The sequence below is a fragment of the Lynx rufus genome, unplaced genomic scaffold, assembly GCF_022079265.1.
Source record: "Lynx rufus isolate CCGP_SWC_20201006 ecotype Redwood Valley unplaced genomic scaffold, mLynRuf1.p SCAF_2, whole genome shotgun sequence".
Taxonomy (NCBI): domain Eukaryota; kingdom Metazoa; phylum Chordata; class Mammalia; order Carnivora; family Felidae; genus Lynx; species Lynx rufus.
This window is the reverse complement of record NW_025814834.1, coordinates 21072465-21098325: the sequence shown is the minus strand read 5'-3', so window position 1 is coordinate 21098325 and position 25861 is coordinate 21072465. Positions and strand designations below refer to the sequence as shown.

The 25861-nt window shown below is 42.8% G+C and overlaps 1 protein-coding gene across 1 annotated transcript in view; it reads left to right on the top strand.

Annotated features, from left to right (window-relative positions):
* Positions 1–24667, top strand: part of XRCC5 (X-ray repair cross complementing 5) — a 91503-nt gene extending 66836 nt beyond the window's left edge. The window contains exons 17-21 of the mRNA XM_047083864.1: positions 9697–9806; positions 11740–11836; positions 13866–13933; positions 23602–23676; positions 24441–24667. Of these exons, the coding sequence (XP_046939820.1) occupies positions 9697–9806; positions 11740–11836; positions 13866–13933; positions 23602–23676; positions 24441–24455 (365 nt within the window). The 3' untranslated portion in view covers positions 24456–24667. The remainder of the gene's footprint in view (positions 1–9696; positions 9807–11739; positions 11837–13865; positions 13934–23601; positions 23677–24440) is intronic.
* The last annotated feature ends 1194 nt before the right edge of the window (positions 24668–25861 follow it).

The following is a 25861-nucleotide window of genomic DNA, read 5'->3' as shown; positions in this document are numbered from 1 at the left end:
GTTGGAAGGTTGCCGTAGTGCTGTGAGTGAGAAGGAGTAAGAAGTTCAATTCCTGATAGGCTCTAAAAGTAGAATTGGTGGGTTTTACTGACCGTTTAAGTATAGGTTGTGAGAGAAGGAAGCAAGTCGAGGATGACTCCCAGGCTTTTGGCCCGAGCACCTGGAAGAAATTGCGGTTTACTGAGAGGGGAAACACATGCTAAGTTGCTTATGCAGGTGTGGAGTGTGGACTTCGGAAAAGAGGCCTGGGTTGTAAACCTGAATCTGCAGAAATCACTAGAGATGTTCTCTGAAGTCATGAGACTGGATGAGTTCCCTGAGTGGGGGAGGGGTGTGGCACAGGTGGAAGGGGTCACTTTGATGCACAAATAGTTCATCCAAGGCAATAGGACACAAGGCACGGTGTGGGTACAGATGCAGGTGGGTGACCGATTTGAGGAAGAATTCATAGACTAGTTTGGCGTAACCTGAGCCAGAAAAGGCCGGACAGGAGAGAGCCCAAAGCAAGGCATCTCAGGTGATGCAGCGACCTAAGTGCATCCTGGTGCTGTGGGTGCTAATAGGACTTCCCCAGAAATAAGGCTTTTCTGATGCTGTTACTTTGCCTCTTGAGTTTACTGTTGATGAGCATTTCTGACCACTTTGTACCCATTTCTAATTCTCTTCTAATTTCTAATCATTTTCTGGATCTGTCTCCTTTCCATCCTAACTACCACTGTCATAATTCAGGCTTTCATTACTTCACCATTGGACAGTTATAGCATCCTATATTAATTTATTTTTAAGTAATCTCTACATCCGACGTGGAGTTCAAACTTAAACCCTGAGATCAAGAGTCACGCGCTCCACTGAACCCGCCAGGCACCCCCAGATTTAGCTTCTTACGAAAGCACAAGATTTGATTAAGTGTCAGCCCTTTTTAATCATTCCTCATGTCGTTAAAAGTAGTCCCCCATCTCAAGGCTGCCCACAACCTGGTTCCACTCTGCCATCCCAGACCAGTCTTCTGTAGGTCCCCTCTGCGAACTCTGTTCTCAAACCAAACAGTATTCCTGTTAATATGCTTGTGATACTGGTTTTCCTGCCTCTGTATATTTGCTCATGATACCCCTTCCACAAAGAATGTCCATTCTTTTTTGTCACCCCCAAATCCCACTCTTAAGAGATGCTCCTGATTTAAGAGCCAATATATCCTGGGATACCTGCGCCCAAGAGTAGTTTTATTACAGTATGACACATCATCAAAGGTGCCGCTGTTAGTCTACTGTCAGTGGAACAGATAACCTCCCTCTGTTTTTATGTTCTCTAAGTGCTGCCGACTAAGTAATTTTTTTGTTTCCGTTGTTGACTTTAATGAAGCAGTGCTTGGGAATAATAACAATTTTGAGTTTTTGAATTACAGCATAAGTAATTCTCAAAGTTCTTTGGACCGATTCATAAATCTTAGCCCCATCAAAGAAGTAGAGAAAAATAGTATCTGTGTATTTTCAGCTGTGGAACATTATACAGCTTTCTTCACAAAATCAGAAAGAGGGGGGAAAAATGAAAAAAAAAAAAAAAGGATCTAAGTGGCCCTTAAGAAAAGATAGCATATAAACACAGGGCATCATCATTTATCAGTTTTTAGGAGGATATATCACATGAAATACCGTTGTTTTAAAATTTCTGGTCCTTGGTGTGTCCTTTTAAGAGTGACTCAAATTCTTGAGGCATCATAAAACGTTGTGGGCCATCCCCCTCCATTGTCCACAAAAGCACATTCAAGCAGACTGCCTGCTTCTCTTCCTTTCTGAGGAGTCTGACTCACCACTCACTGTATCTCTTCAACTGATACATGGTTTTCAGTTCCATTCAATTACCAACTTTTAATTGGATCCCATTGCCAGATTGGTCTCCTGTTCCAGAGTGTTTCCTCTTGGCTGCACTGTTACTATGGCTACTTGGTTCCTTCCACTTATTTCCTGCATTAGGGTCATGACATCCACTCTGGTATGAAGCTAGACAGATACTGTGAAATTGCTACGGTACCAAACACCGTCATCTTTCATTCTGCCTCCCTCCTACTGCCCATCTGGAATGGGATCAAGTCTACATGGTAAGGTTATCAGTTCTTCTGTATCCCTTTTATTTTAGTCAGCATCACCAAGTTTTAGAGTTCTAGAACTTTGGAAAGTTGCGGAGACCCTCTTTCTCTGCCTTCTCCACTTCCTAGCCCCACCCTAACACGCACTTCCAAGCATATGGCCTATATGTTTCATAAAGGAGCCAAAGACATCACTTCATGCAAAGGTCGATGCAAAGGTCTTCCATGAGCTTTTTTCCTATGTTAGCATCATGTCCCAGTTTTGGACTCTAAGTGCGCTCCATTCTGGAATTGGTGAAATGAGTTACGCTAAAAAGTGGACATTCTTTGGTCTTCAGCAAACTTCTGTATGCCCTGTAAACTTGTGAATATTAATTGACAATCTTCAGGTTTCGTGGGATATGTTCAGTGAGTCTTTAATGGTTAAGTTGAATGTTGTTAATAAAATATAAAAAGACCATAGAATGCTGTGGAACCCCTCCCTTTTGACCAGGAAACTTAAAAATTTTGCAGCTGACTTGGACATAGACCTGCTCTTACACCCAAGTTATTTAAGATGAGAAATATTATTCATCCAGAATGAAAAAGATGTGTCATAATGTTCTCTTACATAAAGGGAGTTTACCACCAGTGGGCTTGCTGGAACCACTTTTCTAGTTTCTCATTAGCTCACACCAACACCTTTTTTCCAGAGGGAACTAAGTAAGACCAAGAGACCTTCAGTGTTATTCTTCCTGTGGCTATAAAGTGGGACTCAGAGTTAGCTCAAATAAAAACAAAAATAAAATGAGAGAGATCTCCTAGTCTGCAGGAATGGATTCTTGACAATACAGACTTTGCATTTACTCTGCTCCTTGTGCCTGGGGTTTTAATTTAACACATCAATGAAAAGCCAGCATTTAAAGGGGGGAGGGAACCCAGCAGGAATTACTTTTATTAGTGCAATTTGTAAGAAATTACTGCATTTAATGAGAAAATCGTTAAGCATGAAAAAATGGGCTGTGACTGAACTTGCAGAGCTTAAATGGTGAGGTTTTAATTGAGTTTTTTAGTTATTGGTAAGAAAATAGTAATAATAAAAAAATCCGCCAAGGCTGTGTCTATACTGTGGAGGTGGTCAGCATTTTATATACCTTCATTCAATTTCTTGTGCCACTGGTCATGCGTAATACTGTGGCTGTCGTGGTCTTTGTGTCGGGTCCACCGACTGTTTCTGCTCTTAAAAGGGAGGCAGGCAACTTCTTCTGCTTGCTCCGTGAGGAATGCTGGGGCCAACAGTCTGGTAGAACAGTTTCTAACATGGGGAAGGACAGGGAGGAGGCAAAGAGCAGTACAGAGCTGTGTCTACTCCACAGCCCAGCTGCTTAAAAATAAGACCTTTGAGAGGCGCCTGGGTGGCTCAGTCAGTTAAGCATCTGACTCTTCATTTAGGCTCAGGTTATGCTGTCATGGTTCGTGGGACTGAGCCCTGAGTCCAACTGGTGCTGTTCAGCACAGAGCCTGCTTGAGATTCTCTCTCTCTGTCTCTCTCTCTCTCTCTCTCTGCCCCTCCCCCCCTCAAAAATAAATGAACATTAAAAAAAATAATAAGACATTTGAAAGTCATTTTCAGGTTCATAAAGCTTATACTTTTTTCCTAGTTTTCAGTTTCTTTTGTTGCCACTCAGTGATTTCATTCTCCCCACCAAAAATACTTCATTAGAACACCGGGGTGGCTCAGTCAGTTGAGTGTCCAACTCTTGATTTCAGCTCCAGTCACGATCCTGGGATTGTGAGATCGATGATGGTCATGATCCCAGCGTCGTGGGATCAAGCCCTGTGTTGGGCTCTATGCTGAGCAGGGAACCTGTTTGAGATTCTCTTCTTCTTTGTCTCTATACCTCTCTCTCTCTTTCTCTCTCAAAAAAAAGAAAAAAAGAAAGACCACAAAACTAAAAACAGGAATGCCAGACCTAACAAGCCAAGGAGCATAAACATTCAGAGCAAATTCTGCCTGGGGTCTTAGATCCAATCTCTTTTAGAAATAAAGGCAGAAAGGACATTTAAGAAATAAATCAGCGTATCTCTTGTCATTTAGAGGAAAAATGTTTAGGATTCCTTTTTTTGTACTTTTCAGAAGTGCCTTTGACTTCTGTGAAAGGACAGAGACAGGGAGGGGTTGTCACCACCAGTTCCTCTGGTTTGTTGTCACGGGCCACACAGCTGTGTGGAGCTTTTTGCTGTGTTTCACCGTGTTAAACCTGAAGTACAAGGAAATGTATGTAGCTCTAAAGATGTTTCAAGTAGAAGTGAAAATCTGTTTTTGTGTGTGTATGTATAATTTTTTGTAGAAATATGCTTTATATGTATATATATACATATATATATATACATATATATATATACACACACACACACACACACACACACACACATATATGTATGGATTGGGAAAAGCTTTAAATATACTTAGGAACTTTTTCAATAACTTTCAATTGAATTTCATCGTATCCTCTCTCACTAGAAAGAAGGAAAGAAAAAAAGCCTGTACGTTTTACCTTCCTTTATTATTTAAAGAATACTGTATTAATTTTGTGTCTCCAGGAAACATCCAGTGCATAATTGGGGCATCCTCCTCTATGGGTTCCTAGTAACCCTGTGTCGGATGGCCCCTAGACCCACTCCTCATCCTTCCCCTGTGCGCACAAGATCTGGGAGTTGGGGGAACAGAGCCAGCCCCTCGCGGGTTGCCTTTCCCAGCTTCCATGTCTACTGACTTCCTACAGGGTTCAGCCAATAGGAGACCCTGGTGGGAAATTGGTGGGAAGCAAGGCGGGAGGGAGAAACCGGGGTATTTCTCCCTGTGTTGGGCAGCATGGCCAGTCCTTGGCTTCACCTCCCATAGGACAGGCTCCTGAGATTTACTTGTTACACCCCTGTCTTCTCTTTTCTTCCTGCCACCCAGCACTACCACGGGTGCTAAGGGCTCCTTGCTGTTACTGATTTCTGGGTTACAGCACCATTCGCAGCTGGCTTTACAGCTTCTGGTCACCTGTGTAACAGTTGCCGGCCTTAAATTTCCTTTGTGAAGTATCCAGTGATGTCTCTTCTTCTGGTTGGACCCTGACAGACACATAGACTCTACCCACAATGACCAATTTGTATCCTATAGTAAAGAGACAAAAGGAAGCCTATTGGTGGTCCGTTTCAGTTTCAGTTGCCTGTATTAAAACACAGACTCCTTTTCTTATCAGGCAAATGTTTCTTGCAAGTTTCTGGCTTAAAATGGTGATTGTATTTATGTGTGGGTTTAATTGGCAACAGACTGGACTACTTGCTTTGAGTTTTATTTGCTGATAGATATCATTCTTTTATTCTCTTAATTACTGACCTGACCATATACTTATTTAAGTGCTTAATTTGTATTACTTTTTAAATTTGTTTTATAAAGATGCCACTGTCATTGACTGTGTAAATCTGTTCTCAGCATTTAAAAATAAATTAACTGCCGACTTCTGTAAAATGTGCACCCCTTTAATAAGTAAAATTCACATGAGGCATTGAGATAGTAAGGATTGAATTGAGAAACATCCTGAATGATGCCTGGGTTGAGCAAAATCATTTGAGATGGTTTTACAGTCCTTTATATATAATGTGTGACAGATGAGTGATCCTACTGCTTTTTTAGCTCTGTCCGGTGAAGGGGAAAAAACCCACAATAAATGACTTTCTTTCACTCTGTGGGAAACATCTTTATAGAGAACAGAGGTAGTAAGCAGATGTCAAGTCAGGGGCTGACAAGCACATGGCCCTGGGTATTTGGGCCCATGTGACTGTACATTAAGAAGGGAGGTGATTCAATTTCGGGGATTTGGGGTCATGTTGAATATTTTCTCTGGAGAAGGAGAACATACGTTTCAGATTTAAAAAAAAAACAACAACAAAACTGGTTTTTTTTCCCCCATATGTAACACTTTTGTATCTGGATTGCATTTTTAATGTAACAGTGAAGTATTATTGAGACTAATTTTGTGGATCATCAGTCTGTACTTATGTAAGATGCTGGCTTAATATATAATGCCCATGTTTAAACCTCAGAATCTAGAACATTTTGATTTTGAGTACTCCTTGAAATAAATGACGACCTTTGTCTAAGATGGATGGCCCTTTCAATGGCCATCCTTTATATTGGCTACTAATGAGTATTATTGAGCCTCTGACTAATTCTGGAAAGCATTTTGGTGAATTAAATTGGGGCTCTGATTTCCTGAGTATGAAGACTGACAGGCCATTCCATACCCTGTAATTGATGTAAAAGCAGAGAGGAGCACCCTGATGATGCACATTTTCCTTATGTGGTGCAGGGAGCACAGGAACTTCAAAAGCATCATCTAGCCAAAATAGAATTATTTTTGTCAGCCATTTCTGCATTCTATTAAAAATGGTAGGAAAATGTGAAGTGCCACCAACCTTTGGAAGGGGAGTGAATCTCTTGTCCAATGATGTCCCCATCCTGTTCTCATACTCAGTATGTTAAAGCATCATCCAGCGCAGCTATTTGCTGGTGTTAAATGGTTCATTATAGTCAGTGAACCACAAAATGGTCTGGATAGAAGGAAAGAACTCGTAATCGTGGGCCAGATGCACAGGCCATGGAACTGATGATGCCTAGAAGGGCAAAATCTGATTCTTTGTATTCACTGGATTTATTGCAAGTTTGGGTATGTTTATCTCCCTGTGTTCCTGAAGTTCCTGGAGGAAAAGGCAGGACAGTCTAACATGTAAATAAGAAAACCCAATCCACATAGGCCCACAAGTACATTAAGAACTTCATTCTTAAACAAAAACTAGGTATTGAGACTCCTACTTCCTTTTCTTTATATCCCTTCTTTCCTGTATCGTTACTGCAAATGGATTGTTGGCTTTTGCTTTTGCTTTATTTTAGTCTCTTGAATACTTTTTTCTATAAGATAGCAACTCTGTGTATGCGTGTTCCATCTTATGTCAAGATAAAATGGGTCAAGAAGCTGTGTTTTTTGCAAAGCAGTTCAGTCCATATTTAGTTGATACATGGACTCCCGGGTTTAAGGACTCCCTAAGCTTCAGTACCTAATCCCTTGTGCTTTTTATACTCTTTTTCTTGCAGTCTTTATAGAATAAGTTTGGACACGGCAGACAGCTCTCCTCTTTAATCTCTTAGCATCTGTGACACCGTACCCTCCTGGTTTTCACTGTCCCCCTCACCACTCCTTAGCCTCCTCTGTCAGCTCCCTTTTCTCTCTCCGAGCTCTAAATGTTGCAGCTCCTTAAAGGCTTGGTCTTGAACTCTTCTCCCCTACACTTGTTACAGACTCAAGCACTGTCCTGCCTCAGGACCCTCACATGTACTTTTGTCTTGGACCACCTATCCTCCAACCTTCCCCTAGCTGATTCTTCCTCCTTTTTCTTCCCCTCTTCCTGTCTGGACTCCATGTGTTGGACCATTTCCTTCTCTTCAGACATACCCTATGCTTTCCCACCTCTCTTCATACTTGGGCTCATTCTGTTTTCTGCTGTATCATGGCCAAATTCTGCTTTTCATTGCCCAGCAAAAAAGCCATCTCACTTCATGAAAGTTTCTTTTAATTAGTCACCAAAGATTTTTAAAAATTCACATCAGCTGATATATTTCCATACCAGTCATAGTCCTCTTCGCATTTACCTCCTATTATTTTTATATATGTGTTGTGTCCCCATTAGACTGTAGAGTCCTCAAAGGCAAGGACTTTATCTTCAATTTGATTGTGTCTTCCACAGAACACACTCTAGAGTCTTACCTATAACACTTATACAGTAAATATATATTAGGTTAAATTAATGAAAATAATTCCTACATCAGGCAGAGAAACATTGACATCATAGCTCGCTAAGGCCCCTGTTCCTCATTTCAGAAGAAATGAGAGACATTGAGTCTCTGAGGATTACTACCTCTGGCCTTTGAAGGCTCTTATTTGTGCCTAGATACGTAACTCTGAGTGAACTTTATGTCATTTTTATCAGAGCAAGCAGACTGCTGTAAATGGTATAGGAACTATCAAACACTTCTGTTACTTTGCCTTTCCAGGCTGAAAAAGGAGATAACTTGTGTTGTTTTGAGTTCCTTGTTGGTTTTCTGCTCTATTAATCAGGGCTGTATTATTTACCTTGTTCAAAAAGACCCATCCAAATATCCTTTTGCTCCTTTGAATTGTTGGGTATTAATCCACTGCTGTGGGATACATTGGTAAAGATTTCAGAAATTGCAGAGAAGTGTTTCTCTAATCCCTCAAGTTTGTAAAGTACTTTATTATAATAGAGATCATAATCTCCTAGTTGGCGGAAGAGGTGAAATGGTTACTGGGAATATTTTTCTCTTGTTGCATAATTATTGTATCAGGAAACACTTTGTCCATTTTTTTAATCCTTTCCATATGCTGTAGGTCCCTTAGGAAATACGTTGATGGCACTGAGTTTCATGTCTTTCATAGGGCATGGAGCAGTGCTCTGGTCACTGTAATTCAGTTAGTGACCTCAAGCCTTCATAGACAAGCCTTGAAAGCACGCTCTCATTAGTGTTTGTGTACATAGCCGTTCACAACTCTTGTTGCTCACAGTTGTGAGGCTGTGATTGTGGCAGCGTGCAGTCTCAGAGCACCTTGACCGTTCAGCATAAATTGCCAGCCCAGCCCGCCGGTGAGTGGTTTCAGGGCACAAGTGAGAGTGAGCCTTTGTGCCATCACTGTGTACTTCTTGGTTTGTTCTACGCCAGCCACCAGTCATAAGAGGCCATTTGAGTCTGCTCAGCGACTTATATCCCCTGATGACTTTATGTTTCTGTTTTCCTCTGTTTTTTTTTTTCATATTAAAAAATGTTTGTTTGTTTGTGAGAAAGCCTCAAGTTGCAGCCTATCTGACAAACGGTAACATTGTTAACGTATTTCCTCTTTCTGTAAAATTTATGACTTGCTTGCTGACAGTTACTGTTTATTAAGTATTCATGGCTTGTAGGGTGCTGAGCAACAGAGAATATTCAAGTTCGGCTAAGGGCAGAAGATAACATAGCAGGGATTTCTCATTCTAAAGGGATATTATTAAATTAAGACGAGGGCTGATCTTTTCTAATTTGACCTGCAATTGGTAGAAGACGAGGCGTCCCTGGCTCATTACCCTTCACTGTCTGGCACTGTTTGACATTTATCGTGGGTGGAATTGGGGGAGGGACTGGAGGGTCTATGTTCTGTGAACATACCAGGAAAGATAGCTGGGAACTGCCCAAATGGCCCCTAAATTCGGGGGGGGGGTGGTGATAAAAAGCAACAATTAAAAAAAATTTAGTGTTTGTACCATAAGAACATTTAGCTGTAATTCTAAGCATTTTAGAAATTAAATTTTATTTCTTGACAGATATCATTAAGTATTACCCAGACTTTGAAATACAGACTTTCAGAATCAGCATTCTGCATCTCCTCTCCCCCATCCCATCCAGCCTCTCTCAAAGAATAGCTTTTGTGCATACTGGCCATGAGGCCCTGGAGCCATAATACGTACTTACAGGCACTCTCTCTAACAAGCATTGCTCAAAATGAGGAAAATGAATTTATTGTCTTATGTTTTAGCAAGTCGCCAGCTAATAAATCAGATCGAGCAGTTTTTGGATACTAATGAAACACCGTATTTTATGAAGAGCATGGACTGCATCACAGTGTTCCGGGAAGAAGCCATTCAGGTAACGCTGTCCTCACCTGTCTTCCTCTTCCTAAACAGTTGGCCACCATCACAGGGGACACAGCGCCCCACAAGCAAGCACGGCCTTTTGGAAATAACTGTCCTCACTGAGAATAGCAGTGTTTGCCAAGAGACGCAGAAATGACTGAGTCATTTTACTCTGGCCGTCATTTCTGAGGGGGCACAAAGATGTGTGTGGTGAATGCGATGCTTAGTCCCTGAGAATTAGCTTTTTATTACGGTGAAGTCCATGCTGCATGACTCCTATTTAGGGAACCAGGAAAATTTCCACTGTAACCTCTCATGGCCCACTCATTAAAGGACCAGTTAACTGTTTTAAAGAAACTGATGGAAAATATATATTGGTAGGATTATTGAGAAGGATTTTATGAAGACAGGAGTAGGGATCTGGAATGCCAGGAAAAATGAAAAACACTGAAAGTTAATTCACTTACTAGCACACCCCACTTTTTGTGTGGGTTTTTTTTGTTTGTTTGTTTTATTAGGAATTTTGAAAAACCATTGTAAAAATTTTCCAAATTGTTTCTAGGCTTTTATACAGAAACTCTAGGCAAGAGTGAGCAAGTTCAAATTAGAAAGTGTATTTTTAAAATAGATGTAGTTGCAGTGTATATTAGTGCTTATATGGATGCTTATTAAATATTTGCTGAGTGAGTGAACAGATTAATTCCTGAATTGTTTAGGTACTTAACAAAGAATGATACGAAAATGAGAAAATTGTTAAAATTAGAAGATTCAGGAGTAGGTGATCCAGTGCCCTACAGATAAAAGACAAAATTAGGGCAAAGTGGAGTCCATATGAGACTAAGGATGCCCCAGGTGGAGGAGGGTCTGGTAACGTGGGAAAAGGTGATGAAAACATTGCTTTCCTGGCACTGCCCCCAGGCAGGCGGAGCACCCAGTAACACTTCTGAGCACCATTGTCACTACGCACCCTTGAAAGTACCAGGTCACTGGCTTTCTTTCTTAAGAAATAAAAGATTGTGTTTTTAAAGTGAGGGAGAGATGAAGGAGCATCCAAAGAGACTCAGAGACCCATCAGCCACTCTAAATGTAAAGACCTTTTTTAGCTGCAGAACTGCAAAATACACAGACACACTAAAAGAAAAAAGGTTTTAGGGCGCCTGGGTGGCTCAGTCGGTTAAGCGGCCGACTTCGGCTCAGGTCATGATCTCGCGGTCCATGAGTTCGAGCCCCGCGTCGGGCTCTGTGCTGACAGCTCAGAGCCTGGAGCCTGCTTTGGATTCTGTGTCTCCCTCTCTCTCTCTGACCTTCCCCCATTCGTGCTCTGTCTCTCTCTGTCTCAAAAATGAACAAACGTTAATAAAAAAAAAAAAAATTTAAAAAAAGAAAAAAGGTTTTATAAATGGGAAGATGTGACTACTGACTGGTTATTTACTCCTAATTTTTCGGTATTTTTTTTTAAAAAGAGTCCCTCTCTATATTTTAGATACCGCATACAGAAATATTTATAGATGATGTAATATGCTTGACGTTTGCTTCCAAACAACCCCTGGGTTGAAGGAGAAGGTAGGAGTACAGATGGGACAAGATTGGCTAAGTCGACAGGTGTTGAGGCTGGGTGATGGGTATATGAGCATTGATGGCATCATCCTATTTTTGTTTGAATTTGTCTATATGAAAGGTCAAAAAGCAAAGTACCAGGCCACCAAAAAACCTGTGTGGCCCTACGGAGTTCTGTACCGTCCACAGATGGAAAGATTCCTGGTTCCCAGTGAACAAAGCTGAAATTCGAAATGCCATACCCCATTTCCCATTTCACCAAAGAAGAACATGACATATTTTTCTTATAAATAATGGTGGTTTCAGTATATATAGCACTTTGTCCTGGGAAGGACTTGTCTCCGTGTTTGCTCCAACCTGATGCCCCTCTACCCCCCCCATGCCTCCAGGTTTCGGAAGAGCAGTGCTTTAACAATTTCCTGAAAGCCCTTCGAGAGAAAGTGGAAATTAAACAATTAAAGCATTTCTGGGACATTGTCATTCAGGGTAAGGTGTCTTTTGTCATTTGCTCCAAACATGTATGCTGTTTTTTCTAAATATAAATGTAAATTACATTGTCTGATGTGTTATGTGGCAACCTGATGACTTTCCATGTGGATTTGGGAAATGCTCAGTATCCAGTGAATGAAAAACCTTGCTTAATAAGCATAAATAAAAAGTGATAAATAATAAGTCAACACGCAAGTCCTGTCTTCAGCTGTGTGCAGCATGGCCCATTTCTCAGATGGTACCTTGCTGTTTGTTGGAAGAAACCACGTGGGCAAACACTGCCCCCTTTCTCAGATGCTTAGACCCTTCCGTCCTGTCCATCCTGCCGGATCCACAGCACTCTCATTGACCTCACCCACAGTTTGCTCTCCTGTGGCCTTTCATTAACATGTTCTTGGCCTTTCTACTCCAGCAGACCAGCATCTTCATGCACCACAGCCGCTCCCTCACATTGGACTGGTGCAGACTAATCTCAGAAAGAAGACAGCACACACTCTTCCAGTGTTAGGCCTGATGTTTGATTTCCTTCGTGCACTTTGCCCTTTTTTTTTTAACCTGACTTGATTTTCTTTCAGAACTTGATTTTCTTTTCAGGTAGTATAAGATATCACCTGTTAAAAATATCTGTTATGAAAACAATCGTGTTGAAAATTATGAAACTTTCCACTTGAAGTAGGGCCCTTGGATGAGTTTCAACCTGTGTTTCTGTGCAGATTCTGTGAAAAGGAGTTGCGGATCTATCTATCCAGCTTCAAATGGCAGCTTCTCATCACTCAGGAACTATCTTCCTGACAGTTCATTTTTCAGCCCTTTAGCTTCTAGACTGGGGAGCAGAAGCCATTAGAATAGGTGGTGAATGGGGCTTACTCAGATCACTTTGGTGTCTCTGCTGCTGACCTGCTAGATGAAAGAGATTGTTTTTGGTATTGATTGATTGCCTCCAGCATATTGTTTACTGAACAGAAACTTATAGGACATACACAGGGTACATATTTACTGAGAGCTTATCTCCTGTTGAGAGAATACACATGACCTGTGCCATTCCTAGGTACAAATGGATGTTAAATGGGCTTTTCTTTCTTTTTTATTTAAAAACAATTTTTTAATGTTTATTTATTTTTGAGAGAGAGAGATTGAGTCAGAGCACGAGTCGGGGAGGGACAGAGAGAGGGAGACACAGAATCCAAGTCTGGCTCCAGGCTCCAGGCTCTGAGCTGTCAGCACAGAGCCCAATGTGGGGCTTGAACTCACGAGCCATGAGATCAGGACCTGAGCTGAAGTCAGACACTTAACTGACTGAGCCACCCAGGCGCCCCATGTATGTGCTTTTCTGAACGTGTATCAAGATAGCATCAACTCTTTGAGGCAGGATAAAATCTTACAAAGAAGAGAGAACCGAAGGGTAGATTTTCTATTCTTGATTTGCTCTCACTGAGCTAAAATTGACGTACGTGCTAAGTGGCAGACATGACCATTATAAGAACATGTTTCCTCCCGACCTTGGGCCTCTTGCTGTTCCGTCAGTAGCCAGTAACATTACCAGAAGTCAAAATGTCTGCAGATTCTCATATTGGATACCTAATGGATTTGGGCCAAAGTATAGTTATTAGGTTATTTATTTACTGAACTTACACCATGCACAACACTGAGGGGAATATAAAGGTGAATAAAACCCTGTCCCTGCCCTGGAGAAAAGTGTGGTGTTTTAGGAGAGAGAAAATATGTACACATAGTTACACAAGGTAAGATGTGATGGGAGCCATTTCAAAGGTGTAAACAAAGCGATGTGAAAATTCTCAAGGAGAGATTTAATCAAGGAAGGCATCATAAGGCAGGCGGCATCCACAAGCAAAGTAGGAGAAAGGATAGGATGCAAGGAACAACAGTTTTGCATTTCCTACAGAGAAGTGCACCTGTATAGTTTTAAAAATCTCCCATGCAAAGATGGGAGCGGCATGGTAGAAAGGAAGGTATGATTGGGATTGATTCTTTGCACTTGGATTTCACTCTGTGAATTACTTTTTAGATGGAATTACTCTGATCACCAAAGATGAAGCCCCCGGAAGTTCCATCACAGCTGAAGAAGCCAAAAAGGTATTGAGGAATAATACCCTGTCTGTAGATGAATTATTGTAATGGATATTTTCTGGATGTGCATTCTTCCTTGAAGATTTTAAATTTTAAGGGTAACTAAATTAGGGTCCCCATTCTTTATACAGCCAATCGGCAGATTCCTCCAACTGCCCCATCTTTGTGGCTGATACTGTAAACTCGTTCAGTTTTCCATAGACTGCAGTAATGCTTCTAGAATTCACTTGGAACCGCAGCTTTATTGACTCTAGAGCTCCTAAAGTCCCTAGTGCATACCAAGCTTATTCTGGGCCTTGGTAAAGGCTCTGAAATCCAGGTCATCCAGTGATTCCCACCATGGCCACACATTAGTCACCGAGGGAGCTGTTATTTAAGAAATTTGAAGGGGGCACCTGGGTGGCGTAGTTGGTTGAATGTCTGACTCTTGATTTTGGCTCAGGTCATAACCTCAGGATCATGAAATTGAGCCCCGTGTGGGGCTCTGTGCTAAGCTTGCGAGCTGCTTAAGATTCTCTCTCTGGCGGCACCTGGGTCACTCAGTCAGTTGAGCATCTGACTTTGGCTCAGGCCGTGATCTCGTGGTTCATGAGTTTGAGCCCCATATCGGGCTTGCTGCTGTCAGCACAGAGCCTGCTTCGGATCCTCTGTCCTCTCTCTGCCCCTCCCCCACATGTGTTTTTTCTCTCTCTCTCTCTCTCTGTCTCTCTGTCTCTGTCTCTTTCTCTCAAATATAAATATTAAAAAAAAGATTCCTTCTCTCCCCCTCTACTGCTCACATACTCTCTCTCAAAAAAAAATTAAAAAATTAAAAATATTTAAAAAAAAACCCAAAAACTAATGACCACGCCCCACCCCCAGAGATTCTGTTAGTCTGAAATTGAGGTCCTGGGCAGGGTTTGAGTTCTTAAAGCCCCTCAGGTGATTGTAGTACATAGACAGTAGAGAAACCCTAGTATTCCAGAGTAAGACAAAGTATTCCAAAGGTGTTTTTTTAATAAAAGACCCCATGTATTGACATAAATAGACCAGGGTCTCCCTGTTTGTATCTGATTCAGCCATGAATCAAATATATTGAGTGTTGAGTTTAGTAATCTTTCATTATACCTCAGGTCTGTGGTGAAATTTTTTTTTAAGGTTTTTTTTTTTTTTAATTTTTTATTTGAGTGTGGGAGAGAGCACGAGTCAGGGAGAGGGACAGAGGGAGGGAAGGAGGGAGGAAGGGAGAGAGAGAGAGAGAGAGAGAGAGAGAGAGAGAGAATGAGAGAATCTTAAGCAGGCTCCACGCTGAGCGTGGATCCCACGGCCCTGGGATCATGACCTGAGCCAAAATCAAAAGTCAGATACTTAACTGACTGAGCCACCCAGGTGCCCCATGAAATTTTAATATATTTTAATAAAATTAAATAGGGTTTCTCACAAGTATGTGTTTCATAACATTAACTTCAGTTGCAGTACCTGACTGATCCAGCCCTGCTGGCACAACACCCAGCAGCTGTCAGTTACTGTGCCTGGCCCCTGCCATCTGCTGGGCACTGCGCTAGATAAGACAGCACCCTGCCCCTAAACCATCAGTTACAGGGTTGCAGAGGAAGATAGTAGAGATTCAAAAAACTAACAACACACGCTAAGGGAGAGCTTGATCTGGGCTAGCAGACAGGAATCTGTTAAGAGAATGGCAGGAACAAGGCTGGAAGTTTTCATCTTATGGCTAAATTCAGGCCAAATTTAAAAATGCCTTAAATTTTCAACTCAATAAAGGCATTTGGCAGAAACCATAGTATTTTTTTGGGGGGGAAAGAAGTTAGAATCTGTTAGAATCTGTATTAAGCACTTTGCCTGGCAAAAGCATTTTGTTAAAGAACATATCCGGTCCCTGCTTTCAGGAAGTAAGATCCTGAAATTTTAGAAGCATACCCTAAGATGCTGATTTTTGTCTCAAAAGAGGCTCCACAGGGTCTGTACCCTCTTCCACCACAGTCAGTACTGTGACTATGTCCGTACTCAAGAGTATGTCACCTAACTGCTTGGTTTGATTTCTGTTTGTTACTTTATACAATGGCATGATATTTCCCCCTTGAACTAGAGTGTATCATTCAGTGCTCTCCAGAGAGACCAAACCAATAGAATATATATATGGGATATATGGGTGTGTGGGGGGTGGAGGGGGTTGGGGAAAGATTTATTCTGAAGAATTGGCTCATGAAATTGTGGGGACTGGCCAATCTGAAATTTGTCAGGCAGGCCAGCAGGCTAGAAATTCAGGCAGGATTTCTGTGTTACACTCTTGAGGCAGAATTCCTTCAATTGATTGGATGAGGCCTCCCAGTATTACCAAGGGTAATCTTTATTTCAGGGCAGCTGATTGTAAATGTTAATCACCTTCACAACAACATCTAGACTAGTGTTTTGCACACCGTAGCTGGGCACTGTGGCCTAGCCAGTTGACACAAAAAATTAGCCATCACTTAGCATGAAGGCTTATCAATCAGCTTTTGCTAAACAAGTAAAGTAAGTCAAGACAAATCGTTGCATTAAAAAAAAAAAAAAAATCTGTCATCCAGGTGAGAGTTGAGTACGTATTACTGTTTTTTATTTTTAAAAAAAAAAAATTTTTTTTTTTCAACGTTTATTTATTTTTGGGACAGAGAGAGACAGAGCATGAACGGGGGAGGGGCAGAGAGAGAGGGAGACACAGAATCGGAAACAGGCTCCAGGCTCTGAGCCATCAGCCCAGAGCCTGACGCGGGGCTCGAACTCCCGGACTGCGAGATCGTGACCTGGCTGAAGTCGGACGCTTAACCGACTGCGCCACCCAGGCGCCCCGAGTACGTATTACTGTTAATGAAGAAAGCAGAGAAGCACAGATCTGAAAAGGGAATGTTTCCCTCCCAGCAGTGCATCTTAAGCAAAGGTGTCATGGCTAAGTGAATCCAGAATAGTAGGGAGGAAAGAAGTCTAAGAAGGGATGGTGTGCTTCTTGCAAGTTGTCTGAGGCTTGTTCTGTGCTGCAGATGAAGTATCTTCTTTGGAACTTAAAAGGCACAGAGCCTAACCTTGGGGAATCTCAATGTCTGATCATTAAGGTGCAGAGAGGAATTTCAGTTAATGACTAGGTGTGGGGCGCTGTCTGTCCTTACATGGTTTCAGTGTCAGCAGAGCTGATTGCAGTTGGTTGTGAGTTAAGACAACTCTGAAAACTTCCCATCTTTTTGTTCCCCAAACATTCATTTTGTTTGTCAGGGGGAAAACTTAATCCTTGTATTAAAAAAAAATTTTTTTTTTAAGTTTTTTTATTTATTTTTTGAGAAGAGAGAGAGAATCCCAAGCAGGCTCTGCACAGCCAGTGCAGAGCCCGATGCAGGGCTCGAACTCACGAACCCGTGAGATCATGACCTGAGCCGAAACCAAGAGCCAGCCGTCTAACTGACCGAGCCCTCCAGGTGCTCCTGTGTTAAAGATGTTGTTAAATGGCACTTGTTGCTTGTGGGAGAGAGAATGCACATACAGAAGATACTGGGGAGAATCACTGAGGAAGGGCCTGGCTCAGGGAAACTGGCTTTTTGTGGTTTCCAAGACCTACTGCAGCAGGGCAGGGAGGGGGAGCCTCTTCTGACTATGCACTGCAGGATTTATATTGCCTACAGAGGGAGTATTAAGTTTGGACACTTCCCAAATAATCATTTAAGGAAACTGGACTATAAGAGGTTGAAGGGCAGTCCTCACAGTCCATTTCAAGTCTGCCAAGTTACTTACCATAAGTCACTTAAAGTTAGAAAGCTGTTAAATTATTATTAAATGTTGATGATTTGCATGGGATGTCTGTTTGAAATGAAAATTAAACCCTAACTTTACACTTGCATATCTTAAGGAAAGCCATTTCCCTCTGGTATATTCTCGAAAAGTGTAGATTTTAAGACTCTTTGAGAAATCTAGGTAAGTCAGTCCTGCTCCAGAAATAGAAAGTTCTTCCATGATGTAAGTTTAGATAGTCACTCTCTTTTAAATTCACTCATAGCTCTCATTTCATTTTGAAGCCTAGACTATAAACATGATGCCTCTTTCCCCCCAACATTTGCTTTTATTGTCACTATAATTTGCCAGGTCTTTCACTTAACTTTTTCTGTTTCCTTTTGTGACTGTCAGACATACATTCTCATTTGATGTTGTTGAGCCTTCAGATAGCTCTCATGTCCACCCCTCAAGGCGTGGCTCTGTGGGGGGTGGCGTGCAGCTTATGCCCGGCCGGCACGTTCCAGGAGCATTGGGAGGTTGTTTGCCCTGGGACCACCGGCAGTAGCACACCTGGACTTGTGGAAGGTTAGGATAGGCTGACTCTTCATTTGAAGTTTGTCTTCTTTATCAAAGACTTCCTTTTTTTTTTTTTTTTTTTTTTAAATAAGTTTCTTCTTGCTAACCTATGTTAGAGTTAGAACAGTGGTTCTCAACCAGGAATGATTTTGCTCCCCAAGAGACATTTGGTATTGTCTGGAGTCATTTTGGTGGTTACAATGGTGGGTATGGGTGCTACTGACTCCTAGTGAGCAGAGGCCAGGGATGCTGGGAAACATCCTGTGGTTCACAGGACAGCCCTCTAACATAAAATAATTATCTGAGGGCTCCTGGGTGGCTCAGTCGGTTGAGCAGCCGAGTCTCGATCTCAGTTCAAGTCATGATCCCAAGGTCATGGGATTAAGCCCTGCCTGCATCAGGCTCCATACTGAGTGTGGAGCCCGCTTAGGATTCTCCTTCTCTCCCTCTGCCCTTCTCCCCTGCTCGCTCGCTCTCTCTCTCTCTCTCTCTCTCTCTCTCTCAAATAAAAAATTTAAAAAAAAAAAAAAAGAATTCTCTGGCCCAAAATGTTGAATAATGATGTCGGGAAGCCCTGGGTTAGAAGAATTAAAACAAGCCAGATCCTTAACTAAGGCAGAGGAAGTTGGCTTACGTTGTGTATAATTTCATTCAGCTGGAAAGAATTCTAATGATCTTCTAATGGAGTTTTTATTTTTGAAACGTAACGCTTACAGGGAAACCTAATACATAAAACAGAGAAGGGTGGTGCCTCTCAGTTGGTGGACAATGAGTGTGGCAGTTTGGGATTACCCGTGCACGGGGGACTTAGAAGAACACGCAGGACCTCAAGGAACAGAACCTGAAAAATACTAATCCAGTCTAACCTCCTTATTTCATAGATGAAGAAACATAGGGCCCCAAGAAGTAAAATAACATGGCTGAGATCTCTTTGTAAGTCCCTGGCCAAGAGTCCAGTTCTAGGACTGGCCCCAGTCCTTCATTCTTTTTACTCCATACTAAGAGCACGGAGGGGAAAGAGGATTTCTCCCCATGGCTTTGCTTAGCCGCCTAATCTAGCCTTCTCTTTTGTTGTTGACATTTACTGATTTTCCACTTTAGCATCATAGACGATAGGAGTTTAGCAATCTGGTCATTTTACAGACTCCATCTAGAGAGGTGACATTGACTTGCTTAGTGTCTCCTAGCAAGTTCATGGCTAGCAGAACTGAGTAGAATCTAGAGCCCCGGAAACCATTATGGTCATCTTCCCACCACACCATGGCGCCACCGCTCCATGCCTCCAGCCACATCTACGTACAGGAAAGATGCTCGTGTCCCCTCTTGCAAGAGTACACCCAGTTTTCTGTGTGTGAGTTTATGAGAGATCTCCAAACTTGTGAAGGATTATAAGATAAAATATGTGAATCATTTCTTAAGAACAGTTTTCTTTAACTGCTGTCCCCTGTTGGCCCCATGACAATTTTTCCTTTGCTCTTTTCCACTTTTCTTTTCTGCCTTAAATCTCTGGTGTAGTTGTTTCGTATGCTAATTCAAAGAAAAGCAGTAAGGAAAATACTACAGTTTTATCTTACATTTGTTTAGAGCTTGATACTTTTAATATAAAGTTTTAAAATTTTTATTGAAGTGGAACACACATATAATAAGTGCACAAAGCTTAAATATGCAACCTGATGAATTCTTACATATTCACATATATGGGTACCCACCACTCAGATCAAAATATAGAACATTTACGTTACCCCAGAAGCCTCTTTGTACCCTTCACATTCAGAAACCCCTGGTCCCCGGGGTAACCACTATTCTGACACCTGTCACTTGAGCATAGCTTTGCCTGTCCTTAACCTTTATGATTCATCCATGATGTTAGAGTGGTTCATCCTTTGTTATAGCTGTGCTCCCTTTTACGGTTATACCATCATTTATTTATCCATTCCCCTCATGGTGGGCATTTGATTGTTCCCAGACTTTGGCACTTATGAATAAAAACGCTATGGCTCTTGTACATACACGTCATTTGGTGGACATATATCAGGTACACTCCTAGGAACTGAACATAAAAGCTACATATGACAAGGTAGGTTTGCATACTTTTTTCCATCTGAGGCCCACCACAACCCGTGAGATAGAGCGAGCACTAGTATTCCCTTTTGGTTTTGGGGGAAATGAATTATAGAAAGGTCAAGCGGCTTGCCCATGAGGCTGAGGTTAGCTAGGGTTACGGTTATGTTCTCCCACAGCGGGTTGCCAGATTTCTCTGCTGTGCAATATGGCCTTTGTAGCACGATGTAAGATACACAGGGTATAAACTCACATGTATGTCCTTTTAGACAAAATACATGCAAACAGACTTGTTCTTCCTGATGCTTTTATACATCTGGATTATGGGTGGACTGGATAGTATTGGAGTCAGCCCGCTGGAAGCCATGTGAGTTTAATTCAGGACTGGTCAGGGTCTGAGCACAAGCTGATGATTAGTTGTTAGTCTTATGGAGGGGTTAGACTGGTTGTTTCCATACAGACGTTACTGACTCCATTTCCCTGCTGTGGCCAGGATTGTATTTCGGTGTGCTTGCAAAACAACAGTTTGTCCATTTCACAAAGCTCTTCAAGTAAGGACACTCTTTCTTGGTAACCCCAAGTGAATCCTGGTGGTTTGAGGAAGGATGAGTGTGTCACACAAGTATCCTTTCTATTTATTCTCAACCTGGCAGCATTGCAGAGGGAAAGAACACGCGGGAAGATGAGAGTTGGCTCCTGCCCCTTCCTGCTGCGTTCAGAGAATCTGTTGCTTTTATTGAGAAAGCAGGCCAGTCATCGAGTTCTCTGCTATATCTCCAGCTTCCCGTCACACTGCACAGCCTGCAAATTACTTGCAGTTAAAAACTCTGATGAAGAGGAGTGATATGTGTAAGGGATCAGCCTTGCCTGGGGCTTTGGGGAGATAATGGATGGCAGCCCGGCTTTTAGCCATCATTCGCTTGCGCAGAAGTATGAAGCAGATCTGTCAGGAGAATCACTTGCAGGTGCTTAGCACGTGCTGGAAATGAGAGTTTGCTTGCTGGTGCTCCTCTCTTCCTAGGAGGTCGGCCTGGTCTCAGCGATGGGCCGTTTGTGTTTAATTGTATGCACTGCAGTCGTACTGTGCAGACAGCCCTGCCTTCATCTATCTGGTAATTGCACCATAAAAAGGGGGTGTGCAGGTGAGGAGGGATGGAGTTTGGAGCTCTTAGAGGCTATGTGCCAGAAAATGTTAGGGGTTTTCTAGACTGGCAAGTACCTACCACATATCCGGTCCCTCAGGGTGATAAAGGGTATGGTGGACTGTGGAACTGCTGGGCCCTGGGAGCGTGTCTGTGTCCGGCAGGTGCTGCTGATGTGTGCCCCCCCCCCAGAGGTTTCTGGAAAAACACAGCTCTGCTCTTAACCCTCTTCACCCAAACTGGGCAAGTCTTTTAGCCATGCATTCCTAATGTAAGAACTATCATGCAGCTAAGTGGTAATGCATAGGAGAGGCAAGGAACAAAGTAAAAACCATTTTTAATGATGGTAATTAGAATCATAATCTAAGGTATCTAGGATATCCTAGACCTCTTAGAATCTAGGATAGAGCAGAGTTTAATCTTTAGACATACACCATATGCAGATACACGTGTGGTGGTCATTTATCTGTACTTGGCCCTCAGGTATCTTAATAATCAACTAGAATAAATAAAAAAGAATTAATGGTACAGAAGCTCCATTATAGTTCTACTTCAGACTGTATCCCCCTTTGCTAGCATTTCCCATCTCTTATACCACTGATGCCCAGCACTGAACATGGTCCAGTTTCAGGTCAACAAAGGGCCATGGAAAGATCCATGAGTGTCCTGAGAAGGAATAAATTCCTGAGTCTCTCAGTCAAAACTGAAGTTAATGAGTGGTGAGTGGTTTTGACTGAGGAAAAAAAGTCCAGGACAGAGGCTGAGTCAAAAGCAAACTGTCATGGCCATGGCCATGGTGCCAGTTCTGCAGATACAGTGTCCACCGATGCCGTCTTATGACCCGTGTGTGTGAGTTTCTGCACTCGAGGGATGGCAGGATGTGCAGCACTGGCTTCCTGACACTTGCTGCACATAGCCTAATATTTCAGGGTGACTTTGGCCTTATGCTCCATGCACACTGGCCTTGAGGAGTGCAGGCGGGAGAGGGAGGCCCCACCTTTAAAAACGCTCCTCTGGGTTTGGCTCTGCGGCCATTTCAGGGACTTAGGGTACCAGGAGATGGAGCACCCTCTGGGGTTAGATAAGTGGATGACAGACCCCAGCTCTCAGACCCAGTTACTGCCTGCCTGGAAGAGAGGAGACCCCACTGCTCTCTCCTAGAGGGACGGGGAGAGAGCAGGAGTGTTCAGATGATTTTCAAGGGCACCCAGCATTCTTTTAAAATCTGAATTTCATCCCTAGATCCTTGCAGACTTCGATTCAGGGCACTTGCTTTTCTGTGCATCTGCCTTTCAGAAGTTCCAGGTCTAGAATACTAATGCTGAACAGAAGCATGCATTAGAAGCTTTCTCCTCCACCTTTGTTTTTCAGACGTTTTCTAACCAATTGAAGGATTTCCAGGAAAGGAATTGCACAGCCTCCCAAGCTCACCCATTTTTGTGTTTCACATCATTTACAGGAAGTCCTTCCTTTTGTCCTCCATAGAGTTGAGGAATGAGATTCTAATTGTTGAGTTCACACACTTGATTCTTATGCTCCTTTCAAAAGAGACTAAACGTAATCGTTCCGGGAGTTTAGTTCTTTTCCTTATTTTAGAGAGAGACAGAGGGACAGCATGAACAGGGGAGAGGGGCAGAGAGAGAGAGAGAGAGTGAGAGAGAGAGGGACAGAGAGAATCTTAAGCAGGCTCCAAGCTCAGCTCATAGCTTGATCCCATGACCCTGGGATCATGACCTGAGCTGAAATCAAGAGTTGGACACTTAACCGACTGGCCCGAGGAGCCCCAGGTTTGGTTCTTTTCTTACCTCTAATGAGCACAAAAGTCCCCTGGGGAAGCAGAAATGGAAATGTCCGCAATGCCTGACACGGGACCCTCTGGTGGGGTCACTGCCTTGGCAAACCATGTCGTTTTCTCCCTCTTCACAAGAACTTTCTCTTGGTGACTAATTAATGTGAGCTATTCAACTTAAAAATTGGTGCTCTTGTCCAGGGCCAAATGAAGGAGTATGCATCAAGATGATGCTGCTTTGAGACCACTGCAGTGAGACTTTGCTAAGCAAGCCTTCTTAGGTCTGCCTGTGACACCACCAGCAGACTGTCCCCTCCATCCAGAGAGGCAAAAATGTCATTTTGGTGTCATGCCTGGCTTTGTATTCACAGTTTCTGGCCCCTAGAGAAAATCCAAATGAAGACGCAGCAGCCATATTTGCAGAAGGTGGTGACGTGGATGATTTAGTAAGTGCTTTTCATCTCTTCCAGGTGTTCTCCAGATCGGACTGGTCCGAATGTAAATACAGCCACAGTGCTGCCTATCATAGGCCTGTTTCTTATTTGAGTTTTAATTGCTGACACACCAGAAGCTCCCTACACTATTATTTATTGCCGTTATAAATTTAATCAGATAGGTAATTTCATAAGGAAATTCCCGTGCTCTCTGGTTTCACTTATATTGTTCATTCAGTTTAATCCTTTCTCGTGAAGGACTGAAAAAGGGCTGGTGAGGCCATTCCTTTAGTAGCAAAATGTCATAATTTACTGAAATTGCTCTCAACCAAAATAAGCAATATAGCATGCAATTTGTGTGGGTTGACAAATAAAAACAGCCTTTTAAAAGCCTAATTCTTGAATATTGTCAATTAACTTAATGTAAACAAAATCAGCTGAGAGGCATCTGGGGGATTTCTGGACCTCCTCACGCCTTGTCTGGTTGCCTGGGAGGCTGGGTCAGTCTTGCCTTTGTATCCATCCTTCATGTGGGGAAACTTCCCACCTTTTAGCCTCACACGACAGCTAATTCCAGTACAAACTTTCAGTCTGTTTGTGGAGAAGTCTTCAGTGTTGTGACCACTTACTGGGTCTTTAACTCCTGAAACAGCACTGAGTTAGTCCATGTATGCCACCAGTGAAGAGAGCCATTGTCGTTAAACTCCTTCTCACCAGGGAAGCAGCGGTCCGTGGTTGGCCTGGCTCCTTTCTAAAAGTGTTCTTCTCATTCACAGCTGGACTTGATATAGGCCGTGGCTGTGTGGGGAATCTGCGAGAATTGTCACCGCTCTCACGCTGGGAGTTCTGTCCAGAGGAGGCCATTCAAGGGAACTGGAAGCTCTGGGGATGGTCTCTGTAGGTTCTGCGGAAGAGAATCTCCTAATTCTCTGGAATGAGTAGATACAACTATAAGGGGTCATTTAGAGCCTATACATGTTTATAAAGAATTGTTGTTTTCTGATCAGTGTATTATTTCTTTTGTGGTCTTTATGATCTCGGTATATTTATGCATGTGCTTTGAAGTTTTTGGAAAACCGATTTCTTCCTGACCTGGTATATTGGTAAGGATCGCAGGCCTCGTGGAGCTTCACCTCATGTCATTGGTGACCTTCTGAGTCCTGTCCTGGAGGTGCAGCCCACTGTCCGACCCCCCAACAGCTTATGCTGGTCATAGAGTGGCGTTAGTTCCTTACCGCCAGAAAGGTGGGTTTGGGAACTCGTGGCTAAGGGCTGACTCTTTGTGTTTTTATTTAAGCCTTTCATCCCCACATTACATCAGCTGTATGTGTAGGTGGTTTTCCTTGAGCAGGGTGGGAGGGGGGCACAGCTTCCCTGCTCACGAAGCTACGGTGGTGATCTCATGAAGAAATGCTCTTCTGGTCCAGCCTCTGACAGATCCGCCAACCCTGAAACAAAACAACGGGGAAATTCACCCCCTGTAATTAGGATTTTATCGTTTTATTACTGCCCACCTACAGGTCTCACAGAGACAAAGTGTGTGTTCAAACACTTCCTTAATTTCCCATTCTTTTCCAGAGTCTCCTTTCCTCTCTCTCTGGGTGACGTTTCCTTTCCCTAAACGAGAAAATAGCAAAACCCTTACTTTTCCAGACCTCATTCCTTTCCTGAGTTCTAATTCCTCCTCCCTTGGTGTCACAAACCTTGTGACGCCCAGTCTCCCCATACCCTCAGCACTCCATAAACGGTCACTGTTTCATTTCATTCTGCAAAGGTGGTATTGAAGGCATAAATGACTCGCCCCTCCCGTGGCTTGCCACTCACTGAATCATCTGCAAAAGAATTTTTCAGTGCCAAGCGGGGAATTAGAGACCCTCTGTGCAGTGCTTGAAGATGGATCTCCCAGCCAGCTGAGGTGAGAGAGTAGTGGTTTCCTCTAGGCCTCGGTCATCCCCTCAGTACTCTGCACATCTTGACATCCAGGAACCCATTTGAAGCAAGCCCAGTGAAGGATGCCGTCCGTACCTTCCTGTCTAGTTGGATGGTTGTAGCCCGGGGCACGTCTGTGACTTGGACATAACTGAGACGTGTCATATCCAGAGGGGAAGCTTTGTACTCTCAATTCTACCTTATTCTCATCAGACCCTCCTGGCGGTATGAATCAGTTCCGGTGTCGGGCCTGATAAGAAACCCTCAT